The sequence below is a fragment of the Phocoena phocoena genome, chromosome 19, assembly GCF_963924675.1.
Source record: "Phocoena phocoena chromosome 19, mPhoPho1.1, whole genome shotgun sequence".
NCBI classification, from domain to species: domain Eukaryota; kingdom Metazoa; phylum Chordata; class Mammalia; order Artiodactyla; family Phocoenidae; genus Phocoena; species Phocoena phocoena.
The window spans coordinates 11,423,973-11,446,275 of record NC_089237.1 but is presented as its reverse complement, the minus strand read 5'-3'; the positions used below and the strand labels follow the sequence as shown (position 1 = coordinate 11,446,275).

Here is a 22,303-nt window from a genome sequence, read left to right as displayed (position 1 = left end):
CCCCACCCCAGCTCCTACCTGTGGACTACAGGAACAGAAGCCCCAGTGAAGCTACCTGTCCCTGCAGGGGAGGTGTGTCCTCTGGGTCTCGCTGGCCCCGGGGGCCTAAGCTGGCCTCTGTAGGGGTTCCCTGGCACTGCAGCCCCTCCCAAGAAGCTCGATCCCTGGAGGAGACCCTCTTAGTGGGCTGTTAGTGTAAGTGCTCTCAAAAACACAGCCGGCAACTTCTAACAGGAGTCTTAAAGCATCTGCAGATTTAACCTGGTAACTCTCCTTCCAGAACTCTCGCCCTGGGGAAATCCGAAACACGTGGGACGTTCAGCACAATGGTCCTTCACGACAGCTCCAGGCTGGACGCGTCCCGGCGCTCCCGGGGGAAGCAGTCGTTTCGCCAACAAGGGCTCGGCTCGGCCCCGCGCAGATGAGCACCCACCTTGGAGTGGTAGGCGGCGGAGTTCTTGGCCACGGCACACTGCTTCTCCACCAGGAAGCAGAACCTCCTCCTCTCCTCAGTGAGAGCAGTCTTGTAGCCGTCGGACACGTAGCTCTCCAGCTCCCCCTGCTTGTTGCCGATGGCGTCGATGTACTGGGGGTGGGAGAAGGGGTAGAAGAGGCAGATGAGCCAGCGATGGGACAGCACGCGCTCACCTCCAGTTCTGGGTGGCCCCACGGAGGGGGAGCACACCTCCCGGCCGGCGCACTGGTGTGGGGCTTGGCCGTGTGACTCACTCTGGCCATGGGGCTGCCCTGCTGTGCCACTGCCCCCTGGTGCCCCAGCAGCCGTACATGTGGGGACCATGCTGGCAGGTTGCTTGGTGAGGCTGGTGGCGGTGGTCACCTCCCTCGGACCCGGACTCCAAACCTAATAAAAGCCACCCTAATGCTCGGTAGACCAGGAAAGCTCAGCGGGCACTGTGCCGGAGAATGACTAATTCACACCCAGAGCTCACGGGGGTGGCAGAGAACGCAGGCACAGGAGGCCCCGCTTGATACCGGGGCACCCCAGAACGTTCGCTGCAGGTTGGAGAGTTTCAGTAACAAAGTACCAGCAAGACTAGGGGCAGCTGTCCCAGGGAGGCCTGCAGGCCCCTCTCCACGTCTGGGTGTGGGTCTGCAGGGCCCAGCTTCCCGGGTGTGGGAGCCCTGCCAGCCCTTCCTGTCTCCCCTCTCACCCCTCCACGCTCCACACGGGGCACAGACTCCCCACCCCAAGCTGGTGTCGCTCTCCTTTGGCCGGCCAGGAAGCAGCCTCTGCCGAATCGAGCCCCACCCTCCGGCGGCACGGGCAGGTCCAGGCCACGAGGGGGCGGCCTCCCCCGCCTGACTCGCCCGGCTCCTCCGCCAGCTCTGACTCAGCGTGGGTGGGTGGTGCGGAGCCGGTGGGCGCAGTGCAGGCTGTTCCTGCCACCTCCCCTCCCCTCCCCTCCCCTCCAGCGCGCTCAGCTGGAGGGCGAGGGCCCGCCTGCCGGGCGTGGGCCGTCCCCAGCGCTCAGGCAGGGCCTGCCCAGCGCCCTCACCAGGACTGGGACCCTGCTCCCCTTCCAACGCCTGCAGATCACCCCGCCTTCAACACTGAACCCCCTCTCCTCGCCCTGGGAGGGCAGCCAAAATGAGCCAGTCCACTACCCCACCCCTAAAGGAGCCGCAGGCAGCCACAGGGCTGCCACACCTCGGGGTGGGTGTGCCTGAGAAAGTCTGTGCAGGAGGAGAGAGGCCTCCAGGGCAGCCCAGCCTCCACTGCCGCGGCCCCCACCCCAGCAGCCCGAGCAGCTCCAAGTGCTCTCCTCCGGGTTCTGAGACACGTGCGCATCAGAGCCTGCAGCCCCTGCTCCTGCAGAACGCCCCCTGCACCGTGGCTCCTCCAGGAAGTAGGGGAGCAAGTCTGCAGATTTGGGGTGCTACTGGGGGCCTGTGGAGGCCACCGTGGGCAAGGCCGTGCTGTGCTGGGAGGTCCCTTCAGATGCTGCCCACCAAGGGGGAGTGGCTCACACCCGAAGCCCTTATGCGGACAGGAAGCCTGGGGGCGGGAACACCCTCTGGACAGAAGGGCCTGGAAGGGGCAGGGCTCCCTCACAGAGAGGGGGACCCTGATGCACAACCCCGCTGCCCCTGCCCTATCACCTAAACAATACCCAATGCTAGACTGAAATCCCCTGGAGGGTCCCATGCCCGCTCTGCTCCGTGGCTGTCCTACCACGTCCAGGGGATAGTGGGACGTCGGCGTGGCCTTGCAGGCTTCAACCAGCCCTGAATAAAGACGCCTCCCTTGGCCTGTCCTGCCCATCCTTGCATACAGGGGCACATACAGGGGCTCGGCTGGGGTCCTGGGAGCCCCTTAAGGGGCAGCCTCAGGAAAAGTTGCTGCAAGGCTCCGGAAGGAGTTTGGGTTTTAACCCCAGGGTAAGCCCCAGCCGGCCAGCCCTTCACCGGGGTCACCATCTCCTACCCTCCCTGGGGGCTGCTCCAGTGCTGGCCAGGGGTGGGCGCGGGGTGAGCCAGGCACGTGGAGACCCCACGCCCAGGCAAGAGGGGCTGAGGCACTGAGAGATCAGCACGGAGCCTCACGCAGGAAGGCCCAAGGGAGACCTCCCACTGTCCCCTAATTCGGGACTTTGGGGAGGGCAAGGCACCTCTTCCAGCGGTTACCCCAGGACAGCAGCGTAAACTGGGACGTGGGCCCCCAGGGTCCGCCCGCCCTGAGCCCGCTGCTGAGGACAGCTCCTCCTCGTGCCGGCCCGGTGTCCCCGTCCGTCCTGCCGACGGTTTCTGGGTTTTCAGGCTGCGGTAACATCTTTCACCTCAACGCTCCCACTCCCTGGAGGGGAGAGAAACCAGCTCTGGACGAGATGGCGCGGGGCGCTGGCCTCATTAGCTGCCTGGCAGCCTCCCGTGCCGAGGGAGGGAGTGGTGGTTTATTTTTAAGATTTCTATTTATTCAAACGAGCCCCAAGAAAGGCCAGGAGCAGCTCAGGTCTCAGGCAGGGAACCTGGGGCTACGAGAGCCACCCAGTGTCTTCCCAGGGACCACAGGTGCCTGGGATAGGGCCGGAGAGACGTCGAGCTACACCGGCCAGGAGGGCCAGCCCAGGCGGGCGCCACAAGGACCTGGAGAGCCGACCCTTCCTCCACGGTCCCCACACCAATCATCTGGCTTGGGCAGAGAGCTAGCCGGCCAGGACACTGGCTGCCACTTCTGTCAAGGAACGACGGCAGGCCCTCCTGACCTCCTTTCCCACGACGCTGCCTACTTGTGGACAGAGGCCACCACTTCACGGGCAGATCCTAGAAATCCAGGCCAAGTGAGGAGCTTCGCCCTCGAACGGGTGGAGGAGGAGGACACACCCCCCCGCCCCGCCCCCCGCTGCAGCCTCCAGGCCAAGCTGGCCGCTGTCGGCAGGGACACCCCCCAAATGTGCAGGAGTGGCCACGCTCTCTGGGACGTGCAGAGGACAGAACGTGCCTGACCCTACAGCTCTGATGACTTAGCAACAGGCCCCAGAAAACGCCCCAAGCCGGTCCCTGCCACGGGCAGGCACCGTGGCCAGGCTCCTGGCGTCCTGCATCCTCCCTGCCCCCACCTTGCCCTACTCCTTGCTTAGCGGGTGCTATGGAGACCACACTATAGAAACACCCAGCTGAAAGCATTTAAGACCCACAGAACGCTCCCACTTAGTCACCCTGGGCTGAACAGCCCTGTAATCCGAGAAGAAAAAAGTGATCAGAACACATGTCTCCTCTCCTCTGTGGAGCAAGCCAGTGACTCAGAGCGGGGGAGGGGCATTCTAGAAAACACCCGAGGCTTTGGTTTCCCTCACCGGATAGGCCATTGTGGCTTTCCCACGTTTCTCAAAACCCCAACGCTGCCCCTAACCACTGCAGCTGGTGAATGACAGCGGAATCCTTGGGCCTCAGCTGTCACCACTAGTAACCATTACTCCAAGGAGACAAGGAGGGGACCCGATTAGCTGTGATGTACAGGAAGGTACAGCCAGAATCTGACGCCCCCAAGCTGCATTCATTCAGTCACTGGGCACTTTCTGGGGGCAGCCAGTGGCCCCCTGGAGCCTGCTGACCGGGCCTGTGCCCACTCCCTGGTCTGATGCACCTGGCACCCAGGCCAAGAATAGGGAGGACAGCCTGGGTCAGTAGGTGAAGCTTGGTGAGGGCTGTGGCAGCGGTTCAGTGGATTGTTGGAGGACCCTTAAAAATCTAATTTAAGCACAAGAGCTCAGAGCAAGGCTCGGGAGAGGGCAACTGCGCCCTCCTGCCCACGGTCCAGCAGATGCAACAGCTAGCAGGCAGCTCTGCAGGGAATGTGCTGTGGGCACATCCTTAGGCAGAAAGTGCAGTGCCTCTTGCAAGCATCAGGGACCCATGGGCCCCGGGCTTCCCAATTTCCTGAGAAAGGGCCCAGAGCCATCACTAGATTGGCGGGGGGGTGGGGGGGGTGGCGGTGGTCCGTGACCAAACAGATCCCACTGCCCACGCCCTGCGCAGTACACTCACACGCTGGCGTGTCCAGAAAGGATGTGCTGGCAGGGGTGCGCCCATGGGCATCCCCATGCCCAGACCCCAGGAGAGAACGTGGGGCCACTTCTGTCCACACCAGTGGGCTGGACATGCTGACAAAGGCTCGCGGTCCAAGGGGACGGGGTCTCAGCAACCTGCGAACACGCTGAGCCAAGGCCTCGGGTGGCCACCAGGGGGCGCGCCAAGCCTCCAGGATCCACGCCTTCCAGGTCTGGGGTCTGCTCTGCTGCCCTGGGACCTGGAGGAGGATGGAGCCCGGGCTTCTGTGCCCACCTTGCTGGCTGGTCCCTGCCAAGTCTCTGGACCCTTTGGGTCTCAGTTTCCTCAGGGGCTGAGCCAGATCGTCACCACCCGACATGGCAGCCCCTGCCTCACGTGATCTTGGAGGTTCTGCAGGTACAAAAATTCACATCCAACTTCAAAGACTCAGCAGAAAAACAGGAACGCAAAACACCTCACTAGTATTTGTTATAACGACTGCGTGTCTAAATAACACTCTAGACGTGTGCCGCTAAATAAAACACTTCACCTGTTTCTCCTTACTTTTTTACATGCCCACCTCTCAGTGTGAAAAGACAGGTGCCGTGTGCCCGGTGCTGCCCCCGAAAGCCCTCGCAGCTCTGACAGCGTAAGATGCTCCAGATTTCCCACGGTGCTATCCAAGTAGGCAGCCCAGTCTGGAGGGGGAATTGTGTGGCTTGATCCGGTGAACTGGGGGTAGGTCTGGGGGGGACCAAGGGAAGGGAAAGAGTCCCCCAGAGGACTGAGAATCCTGATAGTATCTGTGGACACAGAAGCCCTAAGAGGGCGCAGTGGCTTCTGGCTCCTCAGTTGTTCTTTTCCAGGAGGACCCCTAACTGCTTATACCCCAAGGAAAGAAGATGTCCCACTGCTGGGATGCGGTGCCTTGTCCACAGACCTCCTTTCACACTGAAGAGCTTTTTGAAATGAGAACGGCAGATGCGTGAGGGGCTTCAGCCACTGCCATCAAACTCCACCCGTTAACAGGAGCAGCCTCTGCCATTATCTTTTTTGAAGATCTAAATTATGGTTATTTTGTTTTTGCTTTGTTACTTACACATCCCTTGAAATAGAACAAATCTCTCCCCTTTCTCAGAGGGCAATCTGGAGGCGCCTTCCGGAACAAGGGAGCCCAGTGAGGGGGAGCAAACTGCAGGAACCGTCTGCTTTAGTCAGCACAGGCCCCGGCAACAGCCACACCCCACACCCAGAACACTCGAGGCCCCACTCTCTGCGTCTCAGAGAGGGAACGGGGAAGATGGATCAGGGCAGAGGAGGGGGCCCCTGGCAACCTAAACCCCAGCTGGGTGGGTGGGCCCTCTGCCATCCCAACGGCAGAAGCCTGCCTCGGAGCTGTCAGCAGCTCCAAGTGCTGGGCTGCTGAGAGCCTGGCACTGGGCCGGCAGGGACCGTCCAGGGCCCTGGCCCTCTGCGCTCGGGCAGAAGGTTTGGCCCACACTGGGGGTGACCCCGCCCCACACCCACGCCCATCCACCTGCCTCCAGCCTTCTCTTCCTGGGCTCTCCCCTCTGCTGCAGTCTTGGCGGCCCCTCCCCTCAGAGCTCAGAGCCTACACAAAGGGTGGACAGGGCACACTGCCTCCCCGTGGCCCCCACCGGCCGGCCACACACCAACGCGAATCCCAAAGGCACAGATGACTGCTGGGTTTTCTAACAGTCACGGTGTCCCTTGGAGGACGAGGACTCCTGCCTAATGAGAGCTGGGCTGGGGGTGGGGCCAAAGGAAACAGAAACGGGAGAAATCCTTGGCCAAGCCCCTCCGGATCTATAAGGGGATCGTGCACCCAGAGCCTGACCAACTCCACCCAGCACTGCTTCCCAAAGTGCTTCATCCGGGATGTCTCTCGGCACCAGTCCCACCCCAGCCCGGACCCTTCCGTCAGAAGCCCTGGAGACCGCCAGCCAGCCAGGGGCCGGCTGTCCATCAGAATCACCCCGAAGCTTTGAGAACCTGACAGGCTAAAACAACCATGCACCCGCATGCCTGGGGAGGGGGACCCTGGGCCAGAGACAGGGTGCCAGACGAGGCCTGTGACCACGCCCTGTCGGACACACGGTACGTCCTCCACTGACTGTCCCCTGTAGCCGCCTCCACAGAGATGGGCGCTTCGGTCAGCGCCTGGTCCAGCGAGCACGGCAATGACCAGAGGTGCAGGGCGTGACCTCAGCCGTGTGGGCAGTACTTGGTGTGCTCCCTACTTCTAGAAAAATCCCTCTGTCCTAGTTTGTGCCCCAAATGCCTCTAAGTGCCTGTTCCCTGACCTATAATTAAAATCAATTCTCTCGCTGGAAATCCCAAAACACAGTCTCATTATCAGCAGCTCACGAAACTGGCCCCGTCCCACTCACGGGGAGCCCATCCCAGACGGACAGACAGACAGACAGACACGCTCACAGGGGACAAGGCTCCGTCCCACTCAGGAGCTGAGGTGCCCCGGGGGAGGTGTGGAGGTGCTCCAAGGGTCAACCCCTGCCTGGCGGCTGCTCAGGAGCCTCTCTACCCTCCCTGGCGAGCATCCTGCCCACATGGAGCTCCAGTCAGGGAGGGAAAACACATGGACCAGGGGCGCCAGAAGGCTCACAGGTGACCCCAGGGATTGACCCAAGGAAGTCCACCCATCCTGGGACCACTGAGTCAGCCCACACCTGCATCCACTTGTGGGAGCCCCCACACCTAGAAAACAAAGCTGCATGGGCTCCGTCGGTCTGGGGTCCCACCTCCTCTACCAAGAGGCGCCGCAGCTCACGTCAGCCCAGGGGCTTCTGTGGCTCGGGGACGCCCAGGTGTGGCCCCTGTGCCAGCTGGGGGGCCCAGGCCCACACCCACCTACACATACTGCCCACTGGGCTACATGTGACCCAGGCCCCGGTGAAGGTCCCCGGAGTGGAGACCCTGGGGATACAGAGGGGGCTTCAAGAGAGCGGGGGGTGGGGGCATGGGTGCCTGGGGTCCTTCCCCACCTCCCCAGGGGCCCAAACAGTCTGGAATCCTGCCCCTACTTGGTGACAGCGTGCAAACACATCTGCTTGGAGTAAGCAGGTCTAGTGGCCAGGATGTCCTGTGGGTCCAGGCGAGGCCAAGCTCTCCAGGGCAGGGCCATGAACCACAGTCTGGACGGACAGAGCTGCCCCCACGGCTGATCCGCTCCACGAGTGGACTGCGTGAGAGCTGGGGTGTCGGCCGTTCTACAAAATGGAGACAGGGAGAACAGAGTCCTGCTCTTCCTCAGGAAAAGAGTGTCTTGGGCTTCCCTGGTGGCACAGTGGTTAAGAACCCGCCTGCCAATGCAGGGGACATGGGTTCGATCCCTGGCCCAGGAAGATCCCACATGCCGCGGAGCAACTAAGCCTGTGCGCCACAACTACTGAGCCTGAGCTCTAAAGCCTGCAAGCCACAACTAGTGAGCCCAAGCGCCACAACTACCGAAGCCTGTGCGCCTAGAGCCCATGCTCCACAACGAGAAGCCACCGCAATGAGAAGCCCACGCACCGCAACGAAGAGTAACCCCCACTCGCCGCAACTGGAGAAAGCCTGGGTGCAGCAACGAAGACCCAACACAGCCAAAAATAAATTAAAAAAAAAAAAAGAGTGTCTTAAACAGACCATTTCCTGTGACTAGCAGGACCTCAGCCAAGGCGAGGGGCAGGGCCGGCTCAACACACCTGCCCTGCCCAGGCATTTCCTCTAGGGGAAACAGTGGGGAGGGGAGGGGCTGTCACACCAAAAGGTGCCTAAGGCCCTCCCAGCCCCCAGCAGCCACACCTCAAAGCAGACATCAGGTCCTGGCTCCTGGCCAGGTCTGCAAAGGTTCTAAGAACCAGAAGGAACAGACCCAGGTGCCAAAGGACCCTCACATGCCCAGGTGGGCTGCACCTCCACAAGGCCACCAGGTAGGCCAGAACCGTCCACGGGACAGGCGGCCAGCATGCCTTCCACAGTCTCACAGCACACTGGGCACCCACCCCCTCCAGCACAGACGCGGGATGAGGGACTCTGAGGGTGCCCCAGCCTGGCCTCTCAGGTTCAGCGCCACCAGGGAACAAAAAACACACTGGCTGGACTGTCGCTGGAAAGACAACCACAACCGGAATAACATCACATGCCACCTATCACCGCGTCAGCAGCCTGGGCTGGACGGCGAGAGGGACAGCGTGGAACACAGCCCCCAGCCCTCCCTGGGAGGAACTCGATTACTGGGGGAGAACCACTGCAGTAACACCCTCAGGAGGCTAAGGGGCAGGTAGAGAGGGGGGTGGGGTGGGTCTGGGAAAGACGAGGGAAACCGAGGAAGTGCACAGAACGGGGAGGGGTGACCTCGCTTTGCTCAGGCCCCAGGGCCCTTCCTGCTCTGAGATGGGAGGAAGGCCGAGGTACACCCCTCCGAAGCGGGGAAACCGAGAGAGGACATGGAGCTCACCGTGACCACACGGCCAGTGCACACAGGGCACAGCTGGGATCCAAACCCAACGGCCAGGACCTCATGGCTATGCCCAGGCGGGGACAGGCCACAGGGGGGTGAAGAGGAGGCCCCTGAGCGAGAGCCTCAGGGCAGATACCGGGAGGGGACTGGGCCTCAGCGGGGGCAGCAGGGCTGTGCTGAGGAGACAGGGCAGAGGGGAGTCTCAGTTGTGGGGTGACCCTTGGACATGGGAAGAAAGGTCAGCACTGGATGTCTCCCAGGTCCCAGGAGGCCAGGCTGGACATGGCCGGCCTCACCAAGCTGGGGAACTGCTGGGAGGCCCCCCGCAAGGAGAGAACCACCACCCAACTGCCCGTACGGAAAGACTAAGGTTTGCAGAGCCCGTGCTGTGTCCCCCTGGCCCTGCGTGGCTGGGGGAGCAGATCCCACCCTCTCGGCCCTGCAGGCCCAGACTCCAGAGTGGAGCAGTCAGGGCTCTCCAGAAGAGAGAGGTCTTGCAGTGGGTGGCAGGGGCTCTGGGGCAAAGGGAGTGGGCCACTGGGAACCACAGGCAGCAGAGCCATGATGACCCAGGCCCATGTGGCTCCGAGTCATGTAGGAGTGAACACCATGGATGACGCCAGCCCACACGCACTGACGTCTGCCCGGCCTGTCCTCTCCCAGCCACAGGACGCACCGGCCGGGACATGGTCCCTTCTGACGGCTCTCAGCAAGCTGGTCACAGCAGCACCAGCTCATCCAGGGAGAGGGCCTCGGCACAGGACGGAGCCTCCAAGTCCATGGCCGTAAAGGGGAACGAAGCATGGGTACACGATGATAAAAAGGAACGAAGCACTGACACACACAACGTGGACGAACCTCAAAAACATCACTCCGAGGGCAAGAAGACAGACGCAGGTCATGTGTCGTCTGATCCCGGTCATGCCGCCGGGGGGCGGGGAGGGACCAGTGAAGACGGGCTTGCTTTCTGGGGCCGTGACAACATTCTAAAATGGACTGTGGTGACAGTTACACAACGCTATATGAACGTACTCAAAATCAAACGGGTGAGTTATATGGTATGTGAATTACCTCTCAATAAAGCTGTCACCAAAAAAAAAAAGGAACCTTAAGGAGCGGGGGGTGCACAGGCTGAACCCCTGGAAAGCCAGCCTCCTGTCCCTGTCACCAGGCCTCCAAACCAGTCCCCAGGGTTCCCTCAGATAGGGCGCTGAGGAGGCCACTGCCCTCCCAGGCAGCGGGTCAAGGTTTTCAGAAAACAAAATGGCAAAACACGTCAAGGATGGGACAGAACAGAAAAACGGACACACACCAGTGCAGGTGTCTTTCCAGCCCCGACTTCATGACCCTCTCCCAGGAGCACATCCCGGGCGGGGGTGACTCGGGAGGGTTCCCTGCAGCAGCGCTCTTGCTGCGGGGAGGGGAGGCCTCGAGGTGGTGATGGATTACAGATGGTCTTTTGAGACGATGGTCACGAGACTGTGGATGTGGGGAAACGCGTCTGACTTGGGGAAGGGATGTTACAGAGAAGCGGGAGTTGAGTCACTGCGACTACGTGAGGAAAACACCTGAGTAAGGGGCTGCAGGAGACTAGCGGCTGCTTCCCACATGGCGGGTTGCGGTTCTCAGCTGCCGCTGCGCCCCCCCATCCTCTCCACTGGGTGCTCCAGGCACAGAGGGACGCAGAGGCCGGGCCGCCCCGGGGGAGCAGGAGGCCTGCTCGTCTATGCCGCACTCAAGTGGGCAGGACCGGCCTCTTGGCCCTGGCGTGCTCCAGAGGTGCTTGCGGGCAGCGGTGTGGGCACCATGGGGCATGCGTGTGCACCATGCACAGAGGGCCCCAGGCAGTGCCCCCAGGCTCACTGCCCTGATCACTGGCAGGAAGGGTGGGGCTTCAGGAGGTGAGGGGTTCACCCCAGGGGTCACCCCCATGCCTGTGCCCAGGGGAAGCTTCCACTGCCGACCACTGGGGGCTATCCTGTTCCTCCTTATCTGAGACGTGCGACCTTGGAGAGCAGCGTCTGGGCCTGATCTGTGTCAGCTGGCTGCAGGGTTCTGGTGAATCAGGTGTATCAGGGCCGTGCCCGTCACAGGCCACGCTGTCCTAAATCCTTGCCCCTCACCCCAGCACGTAACGCCTACAACCTGGGCTGCCCCTCCCATGCCCTGCAATGCCACCTGCCTCACGCTGCAGGGTCACTGAGATGCTGGACCAGCCAGCATCTGCCTGCCTCAGGGTCTCTGGGTCTGTGCTGGGAGCAGGCATTCACAAGTCAGTCAGAGTAACGGTCTGGGATCTCTGGCCGAGGTAGGAATCAGAGCAACAGGCAGGAAGGTTCCGTCTGGGTTCTGCTCCTTCGGTGGAGAGCCCTCTGGCACCCACCGAGGCTACAGGATGGGACTGCTGTCCTGCTGGCTCCGGGATGCCGGGCACCCAACCACCCAAAATCCCCCAGGGGAGTGGAGCCTGGCTCTGCCCAGTTTCATCGGGAGGGATCAGCCTCGCCCCCCGAGACCAAGAAGGGTGAGTGCTGGGGAGAGACAAGAACGCCTGCCCTTCACCGCTCACTAAAAGGCCCGAGAAGTCCCAAAACCATAACCGAGGACCCAACACTCCTGTGTCCCCAGGCAGAGCCCCCAGCACGCGGCGGCCGAGTCCCACCTGCAGCTCCTTGTCCGAGTACTTCTGGGGGTTTTTGCTCCCTTGGCTCTTCTTGCGGAGTTTCTTCAGCTCGGCCTGGCACTTGTCCAGTGCATCACCTTTGCTCCTTTGCTCCGTCTGGTATTTCTTCAGCGCAGCCTGAGATTCAAACAACAAAACCACGGGCAATGAGCTGGCGCGCCCCTCCCGCTCTCAACTGGGCCACAGCGGCCCCCGACCCTGTGGACGGCAGGAATCGTGCAGCTGCAAACCTGAGGCCTCAGCTCTGCCCACCTTGGAGGCACAGATCAGGTCTGGGAAAACCAGCCAGCCTCGCTCTCTCCCACCGAGCCTCGCTCTCTCCCACCGCAGGGCCGGAAGTGCCTCAGGTCAAATCATGTAATGAACACCGACAGAGCCCAGCCCCTCGCCCTTCTTGTCAACCTGGGAGAGGTCACAGGGCAGGGTCAGGGCATGAAGAACTCCAGGAAACGACAGCGGGTCAGAGGAGTTCACACAGGTTCCACAGGGCGGCTGCCTCACATCGTTTTTACAAAAAGCGGCCGAGAGGCGGGGGTAGTGGAACCTGGCATGTGGGGCATCAGACGCAAGAGTCCACTCACGGGGTCACATTTAGTTTCAAATGGGCATGAATGTCAGAGGAGCTGCAGGAAACCCACAGGATGGAGAGCTCACAGGAAGATGAAAACCGTTCAGACAGGGAAGGATTCACACACAGCAGAGCCCAAGCAGCTCAGGGTGACCAGCAGGTACAGGGTGGGGGCTACTTACACTCAGGTACCTGGAGTCCAGCTCCACCTTCTGCTCCAGCTGCGTTAGCAGCTCGTTGTGAAAAGACTTCAGCTGGACATGGAGAGGAAACAGCCGTCAGCTCTGACGTGTGGCTGCCCCGGGAGAGGGGGGGCGGTCACCACGATCATGGCACCTGGGACGCTGGGCACCCCACTGGGCGAGAGGAGCTTGTCTGATCCATGAGCCAATGACCCCGCAGCGACAGGTGGGCCCCACGGGGCCAGGCGGCCCCGGGAGTGAGTGCTGAACTGAAGCCTGGCCTTCGACAGGCATGGAGGCTCCGCTTCCCTCAGGGAGACAGAGACCGCCTCCCCACTGTCCCTGCTCTCCCGTGCTGGTGGGTAACATAGGCATAAGCTGACACGAGCCGTAGACCTGCTAGGTCCTGGCAGGACCTACAGTCTCGGTGCACCTGTGCTTCCCCAGGCCACCACTCGAGATGTCCCCATGTGGCCCTGCGGCCAGCTGAGAATAACACCCCATCTTGCCCGTGTCCTATTCTTCCAGGTCCGTCTGTATATCCTCAGCCCCCATGGTGGTCACATCTCTGGTGTGTGACTTCTCTCTCAGGCCCTGGGGACACCCCCACCTCTCTGGGTATGACCACAGGAAGGCACATACTTCCCTAGCGGATGCACGGCCACAGCACATGCCCGGCTCTTCCCCTCGCCTCTGATAGCGCCTGCTCACCTGCATCTGCCCCTCCCTCCCCGGGGGTCGCACTGGGAGGCTGGGACTCACCATTTCTTCCAATTGATTTTGAATCTGCCTGTGGACTTCGGCCATCTGGAAGAGAACGTCCCCTGGGAGGCAGATGGCAGGAGAGAAAAGCAGGAGGAAAGTGAGCTACTCAGAATCACTGTCTTATCACTCCCTCCATGGCTGGGGAGCAGGTACCAGTGGGCCAGGCACTGGGGTTGCTGTGGTCTGGGGACCGGCGGGCAGGGGTGTGCTGGGGGCAGGGGGAGGGGTGCCTCTCCAGGTGATGCCGCCAAGAGGAGATGGGGAATTCTAGACTGACAAGGATACACAGCGGCTTGGTGTCTCTGGGGGTTTGGGGGCCCCAGGCACCTGCACTGGATCTGAGGTTCACGGCAGAGGTAAGGAGACCGGAGGCCCTACGTCTGCAGGTTTCAACCCGCGTGCGACCCTGTGAGCACATGCATCTCCTCTCACAGGCGCCAACCACCAGCGGCCCACCTACCTCGGGCCCAGGCAGAGGTAGCCACAACATATAGCCCCTGTGCGTCCCGGGACATGGCGTGGAAGGAGGGTGGCCATGAAAGGAGGGACCCCACGGCCCAAGACACGTCATGGTCAGCAGAGTCCCGACACCCACCCCAAATCAACACTGTGGAACAGAAGCCCCGAGCTGGGGCACTCATGGCACCTGCCTCCGAAGACCCTCAGGGCCACTGCCCACACCCACAGGGACAGCGTGAAAGACCTCCTTGCACAAATGGCTCATTTCCTCCTCTGCAGAGGGTGGGTCTGGAACGGGCAGTGTGAGCTCCATTCATTCACTGGCTAAGCAGCCGTTTCTGGCGCAGGCACTAACCACGCGCTGCGGCCACGTGGAGGAGGGCCCGTCCCCGCCCTCGGGGGCAGTCACCTGCTGACTAACCCTGTGCCGAGGTGCTGCTTACACCAGGACGACCCTCCCCTGCTCACATCCAGGCCACTCAGGGGTCACGTGACCCAGAGGATCCTTTTGGGGGCAGCCACAATGAGCACCTCTGGTCCCCACGAGGCCAGCCAGAAAGCAGAACAGTTCCTGTGGTCCCTGCCCTAATGGGGTGACGCTGCCCACCCTCCAAGGTCACAAGGACAGCACGTAGATGATCCCCTGGGGTCGCTTGCCCTCCCAGAAGCACAGCTGCGTTCTGGGGACGGCCAGCTCCTGGTCATCGGGCCGTTCGGTCAGCTGCTGGTGCTCTTGTGGCCCTGATGACCACAGAGCACGGTGATCACCACAGGCAGAAGCCTTAGGGACAGATCGCCAACCCTTGGGGCAGGCTGCCCAAGGTCAGTGGGCTGTTAAATGGCCGCAGCGCTGGCCTCCGCTGGCAGGCCCCGGGCCCTGCCTCCCAGGGTCACTCTGTTGCTGGAGTGCACGCGAGGGCGGCCTCTCCAGCCAGCGGGTGCCCCGCCCCCGTCTGAGTTCTGAGTTCTCACTCTCAGTACGCTGCTGGGCTGAGTGCCCAAAGGCCTGGCTTCGCCTCAGATGCACAGATTTCTGTCGAGGGAGGAGGAGGAGGGAGAGTGCTTCCGAAGGAGCCCCAAGGGTCACCTGTCAGCTGGGAGGAGCCACGACGTGCCAGGGGCTAGGCCCTGCAAAGCCAACCGCGTGTCCCTGTCAGGAGACAAGGTGGGGCGAGTTCCCTGGCGGCACAATGGTTAGGACTCCATGCTCACTGCTGAGGGTGCAGGTTCGATCCCTGATTGGGGAACTAAGATCCTACAAGCCATGGGGTGTGGCCAAAAAAAAAAAAAAGAAAAAGGGAGACACAGGCATGCTGGTGGGTCCCCTCAGGATGGGGTCAGACCACACATAGTTGTGGTTTGCTGGACCCTGGGCTGAGTGTCCAGCAGGCTGCCTGTGCCGACAGTGCGAAGACCCCTTCCCAGGCACCACATGAGGAAGCACAGACCCCTGGGGGGCCCAGGCTGGCACCTAAGGCACCAAGTTGCTTACAGATACTGCAGAGAGAGGAAGACGCCCAGGCCCAGCCTGAGGCTTCGAAGGATGCTCGCGGTCAGGGCCAGTGCCACGCCGTGTGAGCGTGAGTGAGTGGGTAGTGTCTGTGTGGGTGTGAGTGGGGGAGGGCATGTGTGTACCAGAGTGTACACGTGTGTGCGTGTGGGTGCACAGGGTGTGCATGGGGGTGAGTGCGTGCATGGATGCAGGGGGTGTGGGTGTGAGCGTGTGTGGCTGTGTTGTGCGTGGGTGTTGAGTGGGTACACGTGTGGCTGTATGTGTGAGCCTCAGTCTCCATTCTCTCTCCCCGCAGCCCTGGGGTGCTGCTATGGCCCCGTGGACACGCGGCTCCAGGAAGCTAAGTGACCGGGCTGTGACTGGGTGGGCCACAGGGATCAGAGCCGGTCCACACAGGTCTGCCTCTAGGACCATGCTTGTCCACGAGCCGGGAGGGAGAGGACGGAGCGGGGAGATGCACGAGCAGGGGCAGACACCAGAGCTCCCGATGCACAAATCCCCTAATCCACAGTGATAAACATTTACTGAGCACCACGCACGCTGGCAGGGCCACGGACACCAGCACTAGGGCACAGGGGCAGGCCTGTCGGGGGCCCAGAGTCCCTGTAAGTTACTTTCCACTCAGGCTCCAAATGGCAGCCTGACTTCAGGCCTGACAGTGCTGTTGGGTGTGGCGGGGCAGGGAGGGGCGGCACCTGGGGACAAGAAGGCCCCGCCCCCACCGTGGCTGCCTGGGGGCAGCATGGTCGATGGTCAACCAACCATACACTGAGGGCTGAGCTGCGGCTGAGCAGCCCCAGCAGGATAGGATGTGAGTCTCACTCATCCTCTCCTGGCCCTGACCCCACTTCTACCCCATCCCGACCCCAGGGGGCGGTCTATGAGTCAGGGAACTGGCCGCGGACAACAGGGGACAGAAGGTGCCTGGTCCCCGCCCTTGGCTGAAAAGGAACCACCAGGACAAATACAAGCAGGCAGCCCAGGGGACAAGGCCAGGCTGCCACCACCCTGACCTGACCTGCTCACACCGCAGCTCCCGAGTGGGGTGAGGCTCCCGGCACCGCCATGGCCTTTCAGCATCCCCAGATCCGATATGCTTGGAGGGGATGCTGTCCTGTGTGTCAAGGGTGGCACGCACAGGAAAGCCAGACCCACAGGTCACCCTCTGGCCCTGCGGGCTCTCTCAAGGGACATGAAGTCCATAAATAAGACACAGAGCAAGTGGCACCGTTGGTCACGCTTGAGGCCCCAGAGTCGTAAATTAGTGTCCGGATCAAACTGAACACATGTATTTCCTTGAACGGCCACACAAAACTAGTTGAAGAAAAATATTTGAAAAATAACAACAACAAATACCAAGTCCTTTAGATAAAGAATTCCTGTTGCCAAGAAGAGTGTGTGAAGCTTCTTGAGAATTCTAGACACTGCACACCGTATCGCCTCCGCCCACCGGAGCCTCCGCCTGTGTCCCTGCGCACGCATGCGGGGAGTGGGCACACGCTCTGAGCTGCAAGCCAGTGGCTGCCACAAGCCGGTCCACACGGGGATTTTTAAGGTGCATTATACAAGCAGCTGCAGGAAGCCATGTGTACATGATGGTTGTGTGAGCGTATGGTCCCTGGAGCACTGTGGGGGCACTGGGCCAGCTGCAGGGGGCAGTCACCCCTGCCCGGGGATGAGGCTGTGCCCCGAACTAGGCTTCCCAGGAATGCGGGGGGCCTCAGGCATTGGCACAGACACTCTCTCGTCCTCTCACCCAGGTCCCTTCCGGGTCCTGGGAGGCGGGCGAGTGAAGGTCCTTGGAGCCATGGGGCCGGCCAGAGCCTCCCCGCTTCTTTGGGCTCAAAGGCCAGCACGAGGTGGGGACACTTTCCCAGGCCCACCCCATACGTGGAGGAGGAGGCGACCGGGCTTTCTACCAGGCCTCATCTGGGAACCCAGGTCTCGGTCCACAGCACAGGTGGGCCCTAAACTCGAAAAACCAGGTTTAAAATAGAGCCCAGACCCAGCCTCACCAGAGCAAAGAGCGGGGGAGCAGGGTAATCAGCTGTCACCACTGATGGGACCGCCAGGGTCTCGGGGAGTGTGAACAGAGGGGGAGGCAGGCAGGTGGCCAGGCCCCAGGGCGCCACAGGAGGGGAGCAGGCAGGCCACCCTGGCACTGAGGAGGGTTTGGGAGCAGGCCATCGGGAGCAGGGACAGGAGAGGGCACACTTGGGTGCCATGAGGCTTCATCCAGGACAAAACCACCGACAGAAACACAGGCATCTGAGAATGAGGCGACGCCCTCCCACCCAGTGTTTACCCTGTGAGGAGGCAGCCAGGTCAGCAGTGAGTCACCTCCGGCTGCACACCCTTCAGCTCTGAGTGTAAAAGTTCCTGGTACTGTTGGTAACCTTTAACACCAGCCTTGTGTCTTTGGGTTAAGAGTGGAACTCGGTACACATGGCAACTCCCCTCCCCCAGGGAAGGGGCTGGGGCAGCAAGCGCACTAGCGGGAGCGCGCGCGCACACACACACACATACGCACACACGCGCGCGCGCACACACACACACACACGCCAGCACATGCTGCGCTTCCTCACCAACATAGGCGACGTGCTGTTCACCTCCCTCCCCTCCAACACAGTCTGGCCAGACACAGGCTGGTTCTGTCTGGCGTGGCTAAGACAGCACAACGTCGGGACAGCCGCCACCACCTTTGCTCTGCACGATTGAGGCCTGGGAGCCTGAGCATCCTGCGGACGATGCGTGTGCCCCCGAAGAGAGGCTGTGCGGCCTTGGGAGCCAGGGTGTGCCCTTGTCCCCCAGGGTGGTGGCCTTGCCCTTGGTGACAGGGGCAGAAAGAACTGGTCCAGCCTTCCAGCAGGGACAGGGCCCCCAACGAGGACACAACACTGGAGCTGGGGTGGCTGGACAGGGAGGGCTAAGGCCCAGGCCTGTGTAGCCCCTCACAGGCCACTCTGTCCTCAAGGAGCATCCACCACTCCTAATTCCAGAACGTTCTCGTCACTCCAGAAACCTGTCCCCATCAGCAGTCACTCCCCTTTCCCTCCAGCCTTGGGCAACCACTAATCTACTGTCTGTACGGATCTCCCTGTTCTGGGCGTTTAGTATCAGTGGGATCCTGTGACACAGGCCTTTGTGTCTGGCTTCCTCACCGAGCATGTTTTTGGTTTTTGAGGCTCACCACGTGGCAGTGTGGCAGTGCTTCATTCCTTTCCCAGCTGGATGACATTCCAGGGAATGAGCCGCATTTTGTTTATCCAGTCGCCCATGATGCCCATCGGTGGACATTTGGGCGTTTCCACTTTCAGGCCGTTACAAATAGTGCTGGCTGTTGTGATAATCAGCTCTCCTTAGGAAGCGGTTTTATTTTATAATAACTGAATTCTTTTTGTACACAATCTTCGCAATATGATTTTTGAGGTTTTTTTCCCATCGGCTTAGAGCAAGAGTCCACTAGCCAGCAGACCCTGGGGGGAGGTGAGTAAAAGGGGAGCCTCCAGCCAGTACTGTGACCACGTGGGGGGCTGGAGCCTCAGAGCTGCCAAGCCCTCCCAGGTTCCTCCAGAGCCAGACCGAGCCCTCCACTGCCAGGAGGGAGCCAGGGTCAGCGCCCCTCCAGGCGCCCACCGCCATCTCTGAGGGGACCGCTCCCTGCTCCAGGCTAGTCCAAACCCCCCTGGGAAGATGAGGCTGCAGATAGGAATAGGAATTGATTCCACAACGAGGAGCCCGCCTCTCTAGCAAGTCTGGGTGACTCAGCAACCCTCTCGCTTCCCAGCTGAGTGGGGAGGTTGGGGGCTGTCTGCGGGGGACCCTCTGCCCCCGCTGGCCACCCCCAGCAGGAACTGGCTTCTGCCAAACCTTGGGATCGTGAGCCAGAGCGAGCACCACGGCTCAGTCGCTCTGCTTCTTTTCCTTAAGTGTTTTATTTCACCACCGATATGAAAAAATTCCCAACAGACTCTCAAAAATGTTCACAGCCCCTGGCAAGAACCTCAGTACAAGGACAAGGTGGAGGGGCCTGGCACTGGCCAGTGTGAGTGCTGGCCAGCACCTGGGGACCGAAGGCACCCATTGAGGGGAGAAAAAGGCAGAAACTAGAGACCCCGTCAGCACAGAGAGGCCGGGGCGATAAGCTGGAAGGTGCAGGGCACAGCTGAGGAGGGGGAGGCCCAGGTGCAGGAAGGCCCCACACCCGGGAGGATGGCAGTGGGGCAGACTCTCAACAGAGCAGTGTTGGCAGGACCACAGCTCACAGGAGGGGAAGGGGCGGAGCTGCTCTCACTTGGAGCTCCAGGCAAGGTCAGGACTCGAGCAGGGCAGCACCCTACTGTGAGATGGCCCCGTACTATTAGCAGACGACAGAGAAGGATCAGCCACCCACCCCGGGTGCTCTCAGAACTCGTAGACGGTTCGGAGGAGCAGTCGATTTACACGTGTTCGGGGACGTGGGACCCACCACTGACATCTCAGATCTCAGAAACATTCAAGTGTTCCCCCAAACTGGGCTCTTTGGGAAAAGATAAAAGATTCCAGAAAACTAGAGAAAATTACAGGTACCAGATTTTTAAAAGGGACCGACTCTAGAAATTGCAGGTTGGTGTCTTCATGTGAAAGCTGTTACTGAGATAAAGGTGACCCCGCTCGCAGCCTGGGGCACTCGTTCACCTTCATCGTCACCACAATGACGACTGCTCTGTGAGCACCCGCTCCGTGCAGGTGCCGCTCCAGGTGAGACAGTTAACCAGAGGCCCTGCCTCTGTGGTGCCTGCATTCTTTCCTGGGAGAGGCAGACAAAACGTGCGCCAGTGAGGAACGAGGAAGAGTGAGGGGCAAGTGGGCCAGGCAGGTCGGGAAGGAGGGCCGCCCGAAGGCCGGGAGGACGAGGATGCCTGTGGCTGAAGATGGCACAGAGACGGTGGGGAGGTCTGGCAGGGAGCCTCATATCTCACTGATTCTCGAGCCCCAGACCAGCACAGGTGTAGCCCCACCTCCTACCTGAGCTCCACAAGGCACCAGGCAGTCCCCCAGGGCACTGAATACTGACACAGGGGACCTGAGTGTGGCTGCAGGCCGGGTCTACAGCCACACCCAGAGGATTCCATCCATGGCCCGGAGATCAAAGGGGCCGTGAATTTGTTCTTATCAGCGCTTAGAAGACAGACACTCTCCTCTCAGCCCAACCTCCAAACCTCCCGAAAGCGGCCAAAATAACAGAGCGGGTACGCGCTCACCCCTCACCAGGTTCCCCGGCTCTCTTTCCGACACATGCACCTAGGTAGCCGTGCACACACTTTTTGGCGGACCACCCGAGACAGTAGTGAACATCACGGCGTGGCCAGCATGTCAGCTTCTGCACCTGGATAGCACGGACTTGTGTGCACAGGCCCATGGCCATCCCGACCCAAGGACAGCGGCCACCGACACAGACCCTCGTCCTTCAGCACTCGCACCTCGGGGCCTGGGTGCCCCAACTCACCGCCGCCTGTGAGCTGCTCCCCAACCCTGGACCTCACGCGCGGCTCTTCAGGTCTCTCTCTGTCTCTGTCTCTCTCTGTCTCTGTCTCTCTCTCTCACTCTCTCTCTCTCAATAAGTCAGCGTACTGTTTATCTAAATGCTGCTCTGTGAGCATCTGGAACAAGTAAGTCATAAACAGGCTTAATCGTGGGTTATGAGGACTTAACCTTCAGCGGCACCAGAATTCTTATCTTTCCTCTGTGGAGTCGGGAGTCTTCAGCCTCTTTAATCCCGAAGAGTCCTCTCGAGTTGCATCTCTCACAATGCTGACATTTTTAAAGGCTCAGACTGCTTTTCTGGTTTTTTCTTTCTTTTTTTTTTTTTGCAGAAAAAAACACATGTTCTTATAATCTGCAAATGACAAGAAGCTGAGAGGAAGCGTGGATCTGGGAGACTGGGAACAAGCCGGGGTGGGAGCGGGGCTCAGGCCCCAGAGTCTGGCCGCTCACAGGCCGGCGCCCGGCAGATCTGTGCAGCTCCCCACCTTGTTCTATGAGCCGAGGGTGGACCAGACTCCACCTGAGGGCCCCTCCTGGGCCATAATGCTAGACTCCTAATCCCAAAGGAGCAAGGACAGGATTTCAGGAGAAGATGAGTTATCACCCATTCAGGCTTAAAAAAGAACACATTTTTGCCAAAGCAACACAGACCCGAGAAAGCCTGCTTTGAGATGGTTCTCATGAAGACAGCCGGCGGCCTGAGCTGACCCCCAGCAAGAGTGAACAACAGCACGGGATGAAGAGGGTAAGGACCCGGCTGCCGGACCCCGGGGCTGGGCACAGCTGCATGGAGGGCCAGGTCCCCCAGAGCACTGTGACCCCCACAGCGAAGCATCACCCCCGAGATCAGTGTCCAGAGAGCAACCCAGTGAAACTTCTAAAACCTGATTAACCCAAGAAGCGGGAGGAAGCTGGGGACCTGAGGTGGGGGAGGTCACAGAGGGCAGTTTCAATCTCTGCAAGGCACAGGCGGCTGAGCCCTGGCTGGGGGAGGGGTGGGAAGTGTGGAGGTGGGGAGGGGAGTCCAACACCACCTACGGAGGGGCCTCCTCCAAAACCCACTGCCACACAGCAGGACCACCCCCCAGGGCAGAGACCAGCCTCCATCCCGGTGTCCGTCCACCAGCCAGGGGATGCCTGTCGGGGGGCCGCCTGGGGGTGACAAGTCCTGATGCCTGATATCAGATGCCTGATAGTCCAGGCATCTGCGGGGAAAGGGCTCCAGGCCTGCCTGGGCTGACCTCACTGTCTCATGGGTTACGCGTACATGTTTGTACCTCATCCCGGGATTAAATCAGTAAGACCACATGTCTCCTGATTAGGGGGTTGGGCTGACACGGCACAGCCCCTGCCCCAGAGCTGGGCAAGTGTTTGTCCCTGCCAGTAACAGTGACAAGGACAGCCAGGAACCTGGGTGCAGCTCCACCTTGACACCAGCGGTCCTGCCACACACACCCTCTTTCTTTAAGCAGGAGGATGGTGGGTGAAGAGGTTCAGGAACTGGGCAATAAGATAGGGAAAGCCCCCGGCCCACATGCATGATCCGTCCTTCTGAGGAGCTGGGCCCCGGCCGGCAGGAGGGTACCACCCACGTGTGGTCAAGGGCACCATTGGT

At 60.8% G+C, this 22,303-nt stretch overlaps 1 protein-coding gene across 8 annotated transcripts in view; it reads right to left on the bottom strand.

Moving 5' to 3' along the window:
* The window catches only part of BAIAP2 (BAR/IMD domain containing adaptor protein 2), a 54,411-nt gene that overhangs the window by 15,446 nt on the left and 16,662 nt on the right, over positions 1 to 22,303 (bottom strand). For 6 of the 8 annotated variants that reach the window (XM_065897667.1, XM_065897668.1, XM_065897672.1 and 3 more), the window contains exons 3-6: positions 13,188 to 13,249; positions 12,426 to 12,497; positions 11,655 to 11,792; positions 434 to 586 (exon numbers count right to left, since the gene is read on the bottom strand). In XM_065897667.1, the coding sequence (XP_065753739.1) occupies positions 434 to 586; positions 11,655 to 11,792; positions 12,426 to 12,497; positions 13,188 to 13,249 (425 nt within the window). The remainder of the gene's footprint in view (positions 1 to 433; positions 587 to 11,654; positions 11,793 to 12,425; positions 12,498 to 13,187; positions 13,250 to 22,303) is intronic. The other 2 variants (XM_065897674.1, XM_065897675.1) reach the window with 2 other exon arrangements.